Genomic DNA, 15230 nt, shown 5'->3' on the forward strand with positions numbered 1-15230 from the left:
TTTTAGAGCATTTTCTAGCACTTACTGGGCAAGCAGGACGCTGTTTGTCCCTCGTGTATTTTCACAGAAGTCCATTTGCTTTCCATCTCTGGCCTCTTTGCCATGGGCTATGTCCATCATCAAGCACGATCTATGTGGCAGAAGTTAGTGCAGCTCCCCGGGGAAAAGCTTTCGAAGGCCAGATGGGCTATTTAAAGCCAGGATTTTTCCCCTTCCTTAGAAGATAGATTTTAAATGACCAAGTTTTCCTTTTTGTTCCAGTAATAGTTTTTATTTCCAAAGAGAACTTTTAACACAGGTTATAAAGACTGCAAAGCCTTTACATTTACCTGTCTTGATATATTTCTATATATTTTAATTGAAAACAACTCATGAAGAAAACAATATTGGTATGGGTCACTAATTATTGCTGTGCCTAGATTTCAAGAAATTTTTATCCAATTTTTAACACCTGAAATATACAAGATGCCAAAACAAGTGAAACAAAATATTACTTATACAATCAATTTAAGCAAAAAAAAATCTAGAACATAAAATGCCAAGAACTAAAAAATAAATATGAGAAGAGTGGCAAAGCAATTAAGGGGCAATTCTGCACATCAGTGCAAGCTGCAACAGCTATTCTTCGATTTCATTTTACGTCAGAAAGTACAAATCTCAAATGCTTTATCACAGATTACTTTTTTAGGCTTAATGTATATTTTCCTAAAACCACTATCTTTTAAAATAAAAATACCTTTTCTATAGATAATAAAATTTTTTTAAAGCATAACAGCATATTTAGTTAAGCAATTTTTAGGTTATAAATGACTAATAAACTTAAATGGTTCAGGCATACATTTGAAAAACTAGAGAGAGGCAGATCAAAGGAAACAAGGGTGATGTTACTGGTTCATTCCCACTTCATAATGAGGCAGGGATGCATGAGGTGTGATGGCGGCAGAGCTGTGCCTCTTCCACGTACCCTTTAACAAACCTCTGCCCTGATTTATTGTCTTTCCTTACTAGTTTGAACCCCAATCTCTTTAGCAGAACAAACAACATTATATACAAAGAGGGAGTGAGAATTTGTGTTATTTTTCTTCTCTAAGTGAGAGCAATAAAGCCTAAAGGAAAATAAACAAAGCAGGGTTTCCAGGGCCCTCTGAGTTTAGTACATGTACATCTGTGCAGCCCCTTCGATCTATCATGGCAGATCCTGACACCTTCCCTGGTGTAGGATGATGAGAATGTCCTATACCATTATTGATATTCTGGGACAATAAAACACTCAGAAAAGCATTCTATACCACCATCGTGATGATTCTGTGATGTCTCCAACCAGCTCTATCTACGAGTATTAACACAAGGAAAGATGGCATTAAACATACGATGACAATAAATTAGCTGAAATGTCTTATTTATGTTTTATATATATTTTTAACTTTTATTTAAGTTCAGAGGTACATGTGCAGGTTTGTTATGTAAACTTGTGTCATGGAGGTTTGGTGTACAGATTATTTCATCACCCAGGTATTAAGCCCAGTACACATTAGTTACTTTTCCTGGTCCTCTCTTTCTTCCCACCCTTCATTCTCTGATAGGTCCCATGGTGTGTTGTTCCCCTCCACATGTCCATATGTTCTCATTGTTTAGCTCCCACTTATAGGTGAGAACATATGGTAGCTGGTTTTCTGTTCTTGTGTTAGTTTGCTAAGGATAATGGCCTCCAGCTCCATCCATGTTCCTGCAAAGGACATGATCTCATTCTTTTTGTATAGCTGCATAGTATTCCACGGTGTATATGTACCACATTTTCTTTATCCAGTTTACCATTGATGGTCATTTAGGTTGATTCCATATCTTTGTCTTTGCTCTTGTAAATGGTGAATTAACTGAATTTTTATTATGCTACATTCCAAATTCATTTCCCCAAATGAAGAAAATCAGAGTTTTTTATGAACCTTAATTTCTAACATTCATTGTGACATAGACCTCTCCACTTCTAACAAACATTTGTATATTTTAGACATAATACTAGATACTGGAGATTAAAATATGACTAAAATGTTCATTACCTTTAATAGTCTAGAATCACTAGAACTAAGCTATTATGGAAAGCTGGGTTTTCCACAGAGCTGAGGCTTAGCCAGTTAAGTAACAACTTAATTTTAATGGTTTTGTTTTGTAGGTGTGTGAAAATTGTTTGCAAGTGAACTACATACTTCCTTACCTCAGCCAAATTGCTAAACAAAATTTTATTTTCCTCATATGATTGGGCACCACCATTATAAAGATAGCTTATTGTTTTCTGTATTAGATGGAACCATAAATCTATATTGTATGTGGAGTTAAATGGATGGCGACACCAGTGATAGGTACAGACCTTGCATTTTTAAAGGTTTGATTTCAAGTTAGTTGTTTCTTTTACATAAAAGGAGAATAAAGGTTTTATTTATGACACACTGGGGAGATATTCTGTGAAAGCAATCAGAGGCTGAAGCTGCTTCTGCTAAGCAGTTTTCTTACCTTTCATGCATGCGTGCACACATGCACAAACTCACACACAACACCCCGTTTCACTGTTGTGGCCAGTGCGCTTTGATTGGTAAGCAGCAGTAAAAACATATTTTTTGCAGAACTGACCCAAGGGTCTCCAGGCACACTCTGTCCATGCACACCCACCCATTCAGCTAACTCATCTGCATCAGCTTTGTCAATGGTGTGTGAAGAAAAACCTCCTCAGACCATTCCAAAACTTCTTCCAGAAAAACCAAAGCTAACACTGCAAAACAGGAAAACGTCAAAAATGAATAAGCAAAGATTTCACCTCCTCATGTTGAACTCTACAGTTGTTTATGAAGAAGAACACTTTGTCTTTCTCAGCTGAACTTAAGTTTCTAATCTTTTAGCGGTGCACAAAAGAAAAATTAAAGCAGGAATAGAATTTTCCAGTGATCTTGCTGCAAAGGTGAAAACAATCAGATTTCCCAATCACTGAGGTTTTATTTCATGGAATTTTAGTATTAGAGCATGCACGACGAAAATCTGATCCTTGTTTAGTTTAAAATGGCATGTGTCAGATTCACAGAGGCCTGCTTGGCAGGACAGAAGTGTTGAAAGTTGGAGCTGAAAGGGTGATTCCAGAAGGATCACTTGGAGCAAATGAGGGCACCAAGTAAGGCTGGCCCAGTTCACAAGGCTTGACAGTGGCAAAATGGCCGTAAATTGCCAAATCTGCTCTTAAAAGGCTGTGCAAGTGTTAAAAGCACTGACAGTACTCAGAAATGAGTTTTTCAAGAAGTTTGTTTTAGGGCTTCATGAATTGGTGTTTGACTAGTTATATAACTAAGTATGTAATGCAATGGTTTAGTTCTAATGATCAAGCTTGCCCTTCAGAAAAATTTAAAGACCAAGCAACTACATTTTGGCTTTTTGTAGTTTTCTTTAAAAGCCACTCCTGCGAGCTCTGTAATTTAGGTGTATGTACAACAACGAGGTCTGACGGTTTTAAGCCATTCTCCGTTTTGAGTAGCCATTCTTAACTGTTGATATTATACAAACTAAATTACTAATTTTATGCATTCTGTAGCATTTTCAGGTTCTTTTTATTTATTTATTTATTTAGTTAGTTCGTTTTTTGGAAACAGAGTCTCACTCCATTGCCCAGGCTGGAGTGCAGTGGCACGATCTTGTCTCACTGAACCTCACGGTCCCAAGATTCTCCTACCTCAGCCTCCCGAGTAGCTGGGATTACAGGCACGTGCATTACACCTGGCTAATTTTTGTATTTTTAATAGAGATGGGGTTTTGCCATGTTGGCCAGGCTGGTCTCAAACTCCTGACGTTGGGTGATCTGCCCACCTCGGCCTCCCAAAGTGCTGGGATTACAGGCGTGAGCCATAGGTTCTTATCTTTTCAAAGTCACTGTTCAGAGTTATGTAAAGATTAAATAAGATGTCACAAGGGAAATAACTAGGTTAGTCCTTGGCATATAAAAAGTAAACAATAAATGTCAACTGTTATTTTATTTTGTTGTATGGGCACTAGAGTTTTCCATCTCTACACAGCACAGCTTATCACATTCCCATCTTCTTCCCTCATTTTCTGAACTAAACAATTTGATGCTTCAATGACTGGTGGAGGCCTCTTTCTCCACCCATTCTTAGCACTCAAAGCAGAGATGTGACTGCAGGGCCTCTCATGACCAACAAGGACTTGGTTGATGACTCTCTCTCTCCCACCACTGCAGAGCTGAGTTTATTTTTTGCCAGCGGCTCTTCCTTGCTTCCTCACTCTCACTTTCCAACACCCCATTCACCACTGTCGCCATACAGCTTTTCCTCTCTCCTGATTTTCTTCTTCATGTTGTTTCTCCCCCGCTTTTTTGGTATCATGTACAAAAAGCTTGACCTTTGTTGACAGTAAGTTTCCTTCCATGCAAGCATATTAATTACATCTGGCTCCTTTTTTGCTATGCTTATTTGGTTATTGGTTTCTTAAAGTTCTCTTTCATGGCTAAAATATATTGTTACATATATTATTACACATATTAAAATTTTAATTACATTTTGTGTGTTGTGTGGGGAAGAGAAGGAGCATTTAGGTAATGCTACCTAATCTGGAACTATTCCAGAAAGCTGGACCATAATAATAATGATGAAAATAATAGTAACCACATCACCACTGCAATGAGAGCAGTAAAACTGACAACAATCATCTGAGTTCTTACTATGTACCATAGGTTGGTCAGAGTGATTTACAGACAATCTCAATGACATCTCACAACAGTATTGTGGGAGTAGATCTCATGCCCATATTCCAGATAAGGAAACACACGTGAAGGAGTCAAGTCGCATGCTGAAGGCCCACAGAAAGCAAAGGTAGAACTGCTGACAGCCAATCTTACTCCAGAACCCATACTGCTAACCAGGGAGCCAGATTTCACTGTACCTTTACTCCAGTCTTTCTAAGTCTGATAGAACCAAAGAGGTGATCATCATAAATTTTCTTTAAATTAATAGCAAAACACTTAGAGGAAGCATACATGTCACACTTCAGTTTTTGGGGCTACTAGAATATTTCCCCTGGGCTACTAGAATAGTTCTTCTATCATTGTAAAATTCTGATATTTAATTTGAACAGGTAAATCTCTGAATAACTAGTCATCATACCTTATATTTTTAAAGTTGAAAAGATTTCCTGGAAATAAAGCTAGGCAAAAATATCCCCCATATTGCCAAAATATATTCTCATCCAGGATTCAAACACATTTTAATAGCTATAAGATGAAATTAATATAAGCAAATAATCACTGTTATTCATTAAGGATTAAAAGAACTGAGGGAATTTTGAAAATAATTTTAGACATAGTAGAAATTACTATATTAAAAAACATGCATTAAAAAGACACTCAAAGGTCAACAGACTCCCACAACTAGGTGCACAAAATCATTGAATAATGGGAAGCAGTATTCATACTGCATTTAATATTTAAGAACTACCTATTAATCACAATTAAGTACCCAAATCTGGCCATATATATTCTGTAGCAAATTATATAGCATTATCCATCATCATTTTGGCAAGTTAATTTTCAAATTAATAGTATATGATCATCTGGCTTAATATGTGGAAGTCATATTACAGGTTGAATATCCCTTATCTGAAATGCTTGGGACCAGAAATGTTTTGGATTTTGAATTTTTTTCAAATTCTGGAATATTTGCATTATATACTGGTTGAGCATTCCTAATCCAAAAATCTGAAATCCAGAATGCTCCTATAAGCATTTTCTTTGAGCATCATGTGAGTGCTCAAAAAGTTTTAAATTTTGAATCATTTTGGATTTCAGATTTTTGGATTAGGAATACTCAACCTGTATATCCAATAGTCTAAAACTGAGTAAAGTATCACTATAAAGATAGTCATGTGAAATAATGCCTCAGTCATGGGAAATGGGTCCTAATGTCCCATGGAAAGGCCATTCAACTAAGGGACGTACAAAAACACACAAAAAGTTTTAATGCAATATCCAGTAAGCCCAGATGATAATAAATCTATGGATAGAAAAGCAATGCCTTATTTGGTGCTATACATGTCCTTATTTCTTTTAAATGATAGTTTTATTTTCTTCCAAATTCATTTCCTTTTCTACTCATTCATTTCCCCTTTTTTATGCACTATACTGTAATGGCTGGTTTGTCTTTTTCTGAATTGTTCCTGCTGCATAAGTTTTGATCTGGGAGAAGAGCAAGATAAAAGTAACTCTCAAGCACAATATTTCTCAAACTATCTGAGGTCCAGGATCGGTTTTTTCCTCCAATCCTTCACAGACTGACAACTGAGCAAAATACAAAGTAATGTACTTCTAAAAGAAAAAAAATTTTCTAAAAAAGAGTATAAGTCTCATTTCAAAAAATTATTATTTGATTAAATAAACATAAAATTTATTATTGACTGACTATGAAAGTTTCTAGATGCTAACTCTCAGTTTCTGTATTTAGCTTTTGGTGGACAGGTAATGGCAAGGCTGTGGATGGGCACAGGCCCAGAACCATACAATTCTGTAGCTCTGCTCTGGGCAGGGCACTTCACTTGCCTCTTTCTCACTTTTAGGATCCACTTCTCCTCAAGGAGACCTGGATACCACGGGCACCCTGCTAGACCCTGGGACCCCTCCAGCACTCTTTATTTTCCTGATGTCTCCTGGAGGAATCTGCAATTGCATAATTTAGTTGGTTGCTTGTCTACTGTCTCTCTCTTTGGCAAGAATGAAAGCTCTATGAGCAAACAGACCTTGTCTGCCTTATGATCCATTTCATTACTAGAGCCTAGGACTGCTAAATTCATTAATAAAGTCTTTCCATCACTTTTTGTTTTTTATATTCCTTTACTCAATTGATATTCAGCATGTGCAGAACAGTTCTTTTCCAAGGCTGCATAAAAGTTTTGGAATCAGGCACATAAATAATATCCTTCTACCAATAAATGCTATCTGTTATAAAATAGTTTTTATTTTATAATCACTGAATATGTCAAAACTTTATAATTCAGGCCTTTCGAATCGAATGCAAAATCAAATATGAAAAGGTTAATGATCTTGTCCCCTAAAATTGTAGTTTGCTATACAGGAAAATAGACTCTTAAAAATGATAAATAAAAAAAATATATCATTCTTAAGGAAACATATTAATAAGACACTTAAAAAGGCTAAGATCTTTAATGTGAAAAATAATAAGATAAAGATGACAACCACTGAAGAGAAGAAAAAACGTTTGGTTTTTCTAAATGTGTATAAAAACAAAATCTTGTACCTACCAAAATGACACTTTTTTTCAAAGAAAGATATCAAATGTGTATACTTTAACACACAGCCCTTCCTTGTGTAAATATATAGGAAATCCTTAAAGGAGCATAAAACAATTTACTTAGAAATTCTATACTTAAACTTATTCAAAGGAAATAATTAAAGGTGTGTAGATAAGATATGCATAGCATTGCTCTAAATGTCAAATAGTAGGGAATTAGTTAAATAAGACACACCTATTTAGGGAATTAGTTAAATAAGATATACCTATTTAGCTAATTCCATGTAGCCATTAAAAGGATATCATAGAACAGAACTTATTGATGTGAAAAGATGATTAAAATGTACTTGTTACTAAAAACAGCAGGTTGCAATACTGTATTAAATAATGGGCCGTGCCGTATATCTAGACAAACATATATCATAATGATAATAATAAATGTATGAGACATAGACTATATTTTTGCTTCTCTGTATTTTCTAATTTGTCTGTGATAAACAAATATTACTAATGTAACGAAGAATAAGATAAAATATATAAAAACAATAACAACTATAAAAAGAACCCCTTCTATCAAAAAGAGATCATCAGGGATTTAATTCAACTATGGATTGGCACTATTAGGAGGCCAAATATGATTCATTGAACTGAACTGTAGTAAAGACAAGATACTAGGGAAATGTTTAAATTATGTGAGAACTATTCTCAAGCACTTTAAAGATCTATTTGCAAGATAACACTGTGCTAACTTTAAGTAATGTCTATGTATTCTTGAGACCAGCTTTGACAATGACAGCTGTCATTCCATTTGACTTGTACTTACATTATGTTTTGTCTATAGTTTCAAAAACAGAACCCAGGGACTGATTCTTACAAGCATTTTCTTAAAGATTCACTGGGTGTCTGTAAATCTGATCAACTGTTCTTTGGGAGATCATTATTCAACACTTATCACATACTTTATTTCTGGAGCTATGACTATCACTCCCCAAGCTTCACTTCATAATGAAAATAAAGAAAACAGCCCTTTTGGAAAAGTTGGATGGTAATACCAAGTGCGTAAGTTTTTAGTACATGCCATATCACAACCTCCTACATGGCTGACTTTTGACTTTTTCATTTCTTTTATAACTGACAGAAGACACAAAGGCAAAAATGTCAACTTCACAAAAAATCTTAGTGCTTTTTGGAAAGAATGTTATAGATCATCCAATCTAACCCCCTGATGTTATAAATATGGAAATTTAGGCCTAGAAAATAGGTAAGTGATGAACCAAACTAGAAGCAGGTGTCCTGCCTCTAAGCCCAATCCAGTTGCCATCATCATTTACTATTTACATGGAACATCAGGTTCTACTTTAGAAGTTAACTATCAACCTACAGGGTTAAGGAAAATAGCAATGTGTGTATACAGACCTTGCATCTGGTAGCTGTATGGTGCCTGTCCAGGTTGAGGGGTACTGAAGCTTGTGCCATAGCTGAGAAATCCTGTCTGTCCAGGTGACTGAGACTGTGACAATCCACCTTCAGTCTTGATGCCTGCCCACAATGCACCTAAATCAGTTAGTGATAGCTTATCTATCTGTCCATCTTCAGAAGCTGGTAAATATACAAAAACATACACTTCCACAACCGTTTAACTACAAATGCTTCCCCAATCTTATCTCAAAAATAAAGGGTATACATGCATTCAGTGAAATACCATAAAGTACAACTTCAGTTTTTTAAATCCAGGATTACAGATTTGAATGCCTATTCACATTATTCTCTCTTGTTTTATTGCACTTTAACACACATCCCTTCTATAAAATGTAACTCCAGTGATATATTTTCATACTTAATTTTGTTGTTTTAATTATGTAAGAGTTGAAGATCATCTCCTTCACAGTAAAGAAATAGCCATAATTAAATTTTAGCTAAATGATCCCAAAGTTGCTATATTGACTAGTGTTAAAAATAAAATCCTTTTTTATATTAAAAAATATTAATTAGATCCTATACCATCACAGTATTTTTCCCTCCTTTACTCTTTCTACTACAAAGCTGATTTCAGTACCAACTCATTTTGAAGTCCAAAGAAGCAATACTGGGCACAGAACTAAACAGCATGGTGGAAAGGCTTTTCCTGAATATCTAGGTCCTATCAGAAAATAAGCACAAAGGAAGCAGAACACTAATGAGCTGAATCTTATAAAACAGCAGTGATTTATAAACAAGTGAGGTTGACCAGCAGTTTCCTTTTGTCCCTTTTAGTGTGAAAAATTTGACTATAATTGTTTTCGATGTAGTCTAAAGTACCTTTGTTTTTATCATATGATAATATAAAAATGATGTATTTGTGGCCCCCAAATACTTCCCCAAACATCAAGCAAACATCATAATTTTGGGACTTGGATTTGGCAGCACTGAGGTATGGGGCTCAGCTCTGTCTTTAATTAATTACAATTAAAGACAGTCATACATGTTAACAACTCTCCTTCATTCTCATAGAGGGAGGGGAGGAAAATTTCTGCCAAGGGAATTCACATTTTTTAATAATTTTGCTTTGTAGTTAAGATAAATGATATCTTTAGGATCTAGAATACACAGTAGTCTTACTGTTTATTTCCATTTTAGGGGAATCTCATCAGCAGAGTACAGCTAGGTAATTGTTTTAAGGCAGTGGGAGAATCTGACTCTTGGCTGACAGTGCCTACTTTAATTCCTGCAGTATCTCTAAATAACTTCATAATGACCTTAACATTTAAGTCTTAACACAACCTTAACATTTTAAAAATGTGATTTTCCCTGTAAAGGTAATCCCAAACCAATGAATAACCCACACATAGAAATGGTCCCTGGAAATACACCTGCCCCAGACAGGTGGCATGATGGCTTTAGAAAATCCCTTTCTTTCCATGTTGTCACCCCTAGGGATTTTCCACCTCTTGCTGCATTTGAGACTATACTGATCTGCTTCCAGCCTTCACCTATACCAATAAAATGCCAATAATTCATGTATTTTCTTTTTTTTTTTTTTGAGACGGAGTCTCACTCTGTCACCCAGGCTCGAGTGCAATGGTGTGATCTCCGCTCACTGAAAGCTCTGCCTTCTGGGTTCACACCATTCTCCTGCCTCAGCCTCCCGAGTAGCTGGGACTACAGGCACCTGCCACCACGCCTGGCTAATTTTTTGTATTTTTAGTAGAGACGGGGTTTCACCGTGTTAGCCAGGATGGTCTAAATCTCCTGACCTCGTGATCCGCCCGCCTTGGCCTCCCAAAGTGCTGGGATTACAGGTGTGAACCACTGCGCCCGGCCTAATTCATGTATTTTTATTCCGTTTCTAGCCTATTGGTTCCAGACGGGGATCTTTGTGATAAGAACATGTAAGGAAAGGCAGAAAGAGGTAGAAAGCACCCATAACCACACCTATCTCTGTGACTTCTACCTACAAGGTGGCAAACTCATTTCACTGGCAGACTCCAAGCAGATCCAGCAAAAAACAGAATGAATTTGTGTTTCCCCATTGATCTATCATTCTCATGATAAAAAGATATGCCAACCTTTTCTTACAGGGTCTAAATAAAAAGTCAAGAGTACAAGTCCTTGGAGAAAGTTTTGTAAGACCATCTGAGCCTTGACTATCAGCAGTTAAAACCCAAGCTATGTGCTCTTCCTTCATGAATGAGCAAAGGGGAGAAGGATGCCATATTTTTCAATGCATTGGCCCCAAAAATAGAACTTTTGGATCAGAAGTACTCAGGGCATCTCCTTGTACCCAAGTTCCCAAAAGAGAAGACGGGGGTTATTAGGAAAATGCTAAGAACTGAAAATTATTCCCTAGGAATTTATAACCATGGAAAACTCTGGAATCAAAGCCCTTCACACTAAGCCTCACTCTCTCCCCCTCCGTTATCCCCATCTATCCCATTGAGATCCCCATCCTCACTCTGCTAGTTCTGATTCTATTCCCAGATCTTTTGCTCATCTCACTCTTTGAACAGCTATTTCAGACAAGGACATTCATTAATGGTTTCGAACTGGAGGAACCCCTAACCCAGAGCTCAGAAATTGGCAAAGGGAGATGTCCAGGTCCCACCAAGACTGAATAGGGAGGAGAAGGAAGAAGAAAGATGTGTGGCTGGTAGCCAGGGCAGTGATGGGAATGGCACCTTCCAATGGCAGCACTGGTAGGCTGACAGTACTTTAGAACTGTGTGGACTGGAAAATACATTTACACTTCAAATAGTCATCTCACAAATAAATTTTGAGAACGTAAATCAAAGACTGCCTTGACTTCTATTATAGAATGGGAGCTGATCCTTTTTCTTCTTTTAGTCCAAGGATAGTTTGGAAGTAAATTCCAGCTAAATTTAATCCATAGCTAATATTATTATGAGAAACTGTGAATAAAAGTTATGGAAATGAGAGATAATTTTAAAAATTCCATTTTAGGGCTGTCTCTAAAGTCTACTTTAAAAATACCTATCTAGAAAACATTGGTTCTGATGGTTTTAAAATAAAACTATAAATGCTGAAGTCATAATTTAGATTATTTGTAAATATTTTATAAGAAATTCATATACAGTTGATTTTGTTTGAGATAGAATTAAAAGGAATAAAGTAATTTACCTTCTAATTATTAACAAAATACTTAAAGAAGAGCATTAATTCTTTTTATATACCACAGAAAAGAATACTACAAAACAGTATCAAGCAGAAGCACAATTAGAATACTGGTCACAAAAAATTCTGTACTTGTTGCACAGAATTACTTATTCTATCAATCCTTTTCTCCAAGTGTCCACGTACTATTCCTTGATCACTAGTTTTTATTCTTTTCTTAATAAAATGCCAATAATTCAAGTGTTTCTATTCAGTTCAATCTACTTAGAATTGCAATGACAATTTAATGGACGAAAAGGTATTTTGAAATTCTGAATTTTTTTTTAATTAAGCTTTGGGATTTTGTTGGATTTATTTTTAATTTACAGGTATTGACCCATAAAAAGTGAGTTAAATTACACCAAGATAAAGACAATCTCCAGGTGGGAAGGAACAAATGTCCATGTGAGCTTTAAATGTTTCCTGATTTGCTTCTTCAAAGTATACTCCAGGCAGTGATATACAGATCACTTTTCCTAATGGTTGATAATGCTGAAATTTTAGACTATTACCACCCTCGAGTTTAAAGCAAGAGTTTGTTGAATTCTACTTGTACGTCCCTAATCACAGCTAGGCATCTGATAAATAGGAAATGAATCTGTACCCCAAAAGACTTCATTCACAGACGTTTTATCACAAATATGCACAAAAATATTTTGGATTCCAGAGCCCAGTGCTCAAATGGCAAATTCAGGGTTGAGATATAAATTGAGAAAAATGAGAGCAAGAAGGCATATGAACCACATAATCTTTTCGCTACCTCTGACCTCAAGATAAGGAGCTCCCAGTTCTTAAAATGCTCTTTAGAAACAATCATACTAAGAATTTAGACACAGAAGGTGACAACACTTTCTAAACTGGCCGAGGATTGGATCTTTAAGTACCACTCAAATATGTTAATGCACGCATGCCCATGCGATAACACCACCACTACAATAGCAGGTTACTCACCATATGAGGAAATGCCGTACGGCTGTCCTGGCTGTGGGTACGTGGCATAGGCTGTAGCTTGTTGCATTCCTGTGGTAAACTGTGTTTGCCCATATGCAGCCATAGTTTGTGAGGAAGGGGTAGGGAGAATATGTGGGTATGGTCTGCTATTTGTCAGAAATGACAGAAAATAGAAAGCCCATGCATTAGATGGAAACATGCAAACCGATTAACAACCACATCACAAATTCCAGCTAAATATTGTATCTTAAAGTAAAACTTTCACACAGAATTGACAAAGCACTGAAATACTTCAGTGTCTCCACTACATGATGCTCAAAATAAATTTGTGTCAATATATTTACATGTCTATGAAATGCACTTTCATTTAAATTGAGATGGAATATGCGGGCACAGACATGACTTTAAATAAATAAAAGTCTACTCAGAGAAGTTATTTATTGATTAAGAGAAAATACATCTTACTTGGAAGGGTAAATCTGTGGTGGAGAGAACTGGTGAGTTGGTCGTGGGCTGAAACTACTGCTCCCAATTGCTGGAAAACAAAACAAAACAAAATAATGCACAATAATCCAAGCAAAACACAAAGTACATAGAAAGCGCTGATATATTTTCAACTAGAGGTTGGCCATATGAAATTTCAGATATTTGATCTTTGTGACCTGCAGAGATGGCAATTTCATATGGTTCCACCTAACAGAAAGTTAAACTATAAAGAGGAATGAATAGAAACTGATTAAGGGCTCCAGTTTTAAATGAACTCTTAGAAAACATCATCACGATCTTCGCAAATACCTGCTGGCATGCTGTGAGTTTTTACAGTGGCAATACTTAAAGAGTACAAGGAGTCCTGGCTACTGTTTGGAAAGCCGTGCTGAAAGGGGAGGTATGAAGCTGAATTGCAGGATTGGGTGGGAATGTGAAAGGTCAGCTGGCCTATTGTTTGTGCTCAGCGAGAACACACAAACCTGAGGCTGTATTACCAAGAAATGTGGTCTAATCTTCTCTCAGGTGAGAAGAAACAGGATAGATCCTCATTTGCCTGCATTGATTTAGGAATGGTTTTTAGTAAAAATGCATTCCTATAACTATCTTAAATTTCTCAAGTTGCAAGCTAAGCCTGTTTTTTCCTGTGCTGATCCGGGTGTTCCTTTGCCTTTTAGTTATATGTGATCAACTTCAATGTTCAACTAAAAAAAGGTTTGCCTTTATTTTTTAAAGAGGTATTTAAGCATTCAAGCAGAACTTTTCATCTTAATCATGTTTACTTGATTAAATAATGCACTAAAGTCCAAGCAAATGTTCTTGTGCTCTGATTTTGAACTAAAGAAGCAAAAACCTATGTTAACAAAGTCCTGAAAATGGCAGTTTCAGCTTCTTTCATTGTAAACAGAGTCAATCTACATATATATAAATCTACATATATATGTGTGTATATATATACATATATATCTACATATCTATATCTACATATCTACATATCTATATTATATATAATATATCTACATATCTTTATTATATATATCTACATATCTATATAATAAATATATATATTTACGTTTATGGGTATACATGTACATATTTTTTTCCTCCAATTCCCTAATCTCTATTGGGATAAGATGCATATTCCTTGGGGACAATCATTATAAGATATAATGTTTATTTTATTCTTCTACCAATAATTACTATCTTCGGAGGCTCTATTATTTATTAATTTTATTCTACACTAAAATCCTTTTAGGAGGTTCCATGTACTCAAAGTTTCATATAGTTTTCCCACTGTCACACTGGTACATTAATGTTTCTCAAATTTAATTTTCCAGCTTGTGTTTGGGATGACAATGGTAGAATTGGACTAGAGTCTTCAAATCTATGAGTAATCTTTTCCTTGTAAAACAAACAAGGCCTGTCCAGGAACAGTAGATCTAGATTAGTACCACTCTTGCAAGCTCCCACACTTTAAACATCTGGCTGGCCGCTCGGCAGAGACAGCATCTGTACTGAAGAGATGGCAAGCCAGCCCAGCCGGTATACCCCATCATCTGGCACATACTGAGCCACTACTCTGTTCCGGGTGCCGTGCTAGATGCTGCAGGTGTGAAGGTACAAAGACTAGTTCTGTCTGATACACGTGGGAAGGGTGACACATAAAGAACTGTGGGATGGTCAGTTAAAGACTGCAGTTTATAGAAGAGAGGGATTAGTGAGAGAACACTTGGACTATGAGCACTACCACTTGCCCAGGCATCTGCAACTAAAACCTCTTCTGCTCCTCTAAGACAGAAAACAGGCCAAGGGTAACATGGACTTACCCAGCAGAGTTACTGGAGAAGTAATCTCTTC

The 15230-nt window shown here is 36.2% G+C and overlaps 1 protein-coding gene across 10 annotated transcripts in view; it reads right to left on the bottom strand.

Moving 5' to 3' along the window:
• EYA1 (EYA transcriptional coactivator and phosphatase 1) overlaps positions 1–15230 on the bottom strand; it is a 357217-nt gene that overhangs the window by 111184 nt on the left and 230803 nt on the right. For 6 of the 10 annotated variants that reach the window (XM_063668878.1, XM_054499050.2, XM_063668877.1 and 3 more), the window contains 3 exons: positions 13353–13422; positions 12888–13033; positions 8706–8843 (listed from right to left, as the gene is read on the bottom strand). In XM_063668878.1, the coding sequence (XP_063524948.1) occupies positions 8706–8843; positions 12888–13033; positions 13353–13422 (354 nt within the window). The remainder of the gene's footprint in view (positions 1–8705; positions 8844–12887; positions 13034–13352; positions 13423–15230) is intronic. The other 4 variants (XM_054499055.2, XM_063668880.1, XM_063668881.1 and 1 more) reach the window with 3 other exon arrangements.

The sequence above is a fragment of the Pongo pygmaeus genome, chromosome 7 (genome assembly GCF_028885625.2).
Source record: "Pongo pygmaeus isolate AG05252 chromosome 7, NHGRI_mPonPyg2-v2.0_pri, whole genome shotgun sequence".
NCBI lineage: Eukaryota > Metazoa > Chordata > Mammalia > Primates > Hominidae > Pongo > Pongo pygmaeus.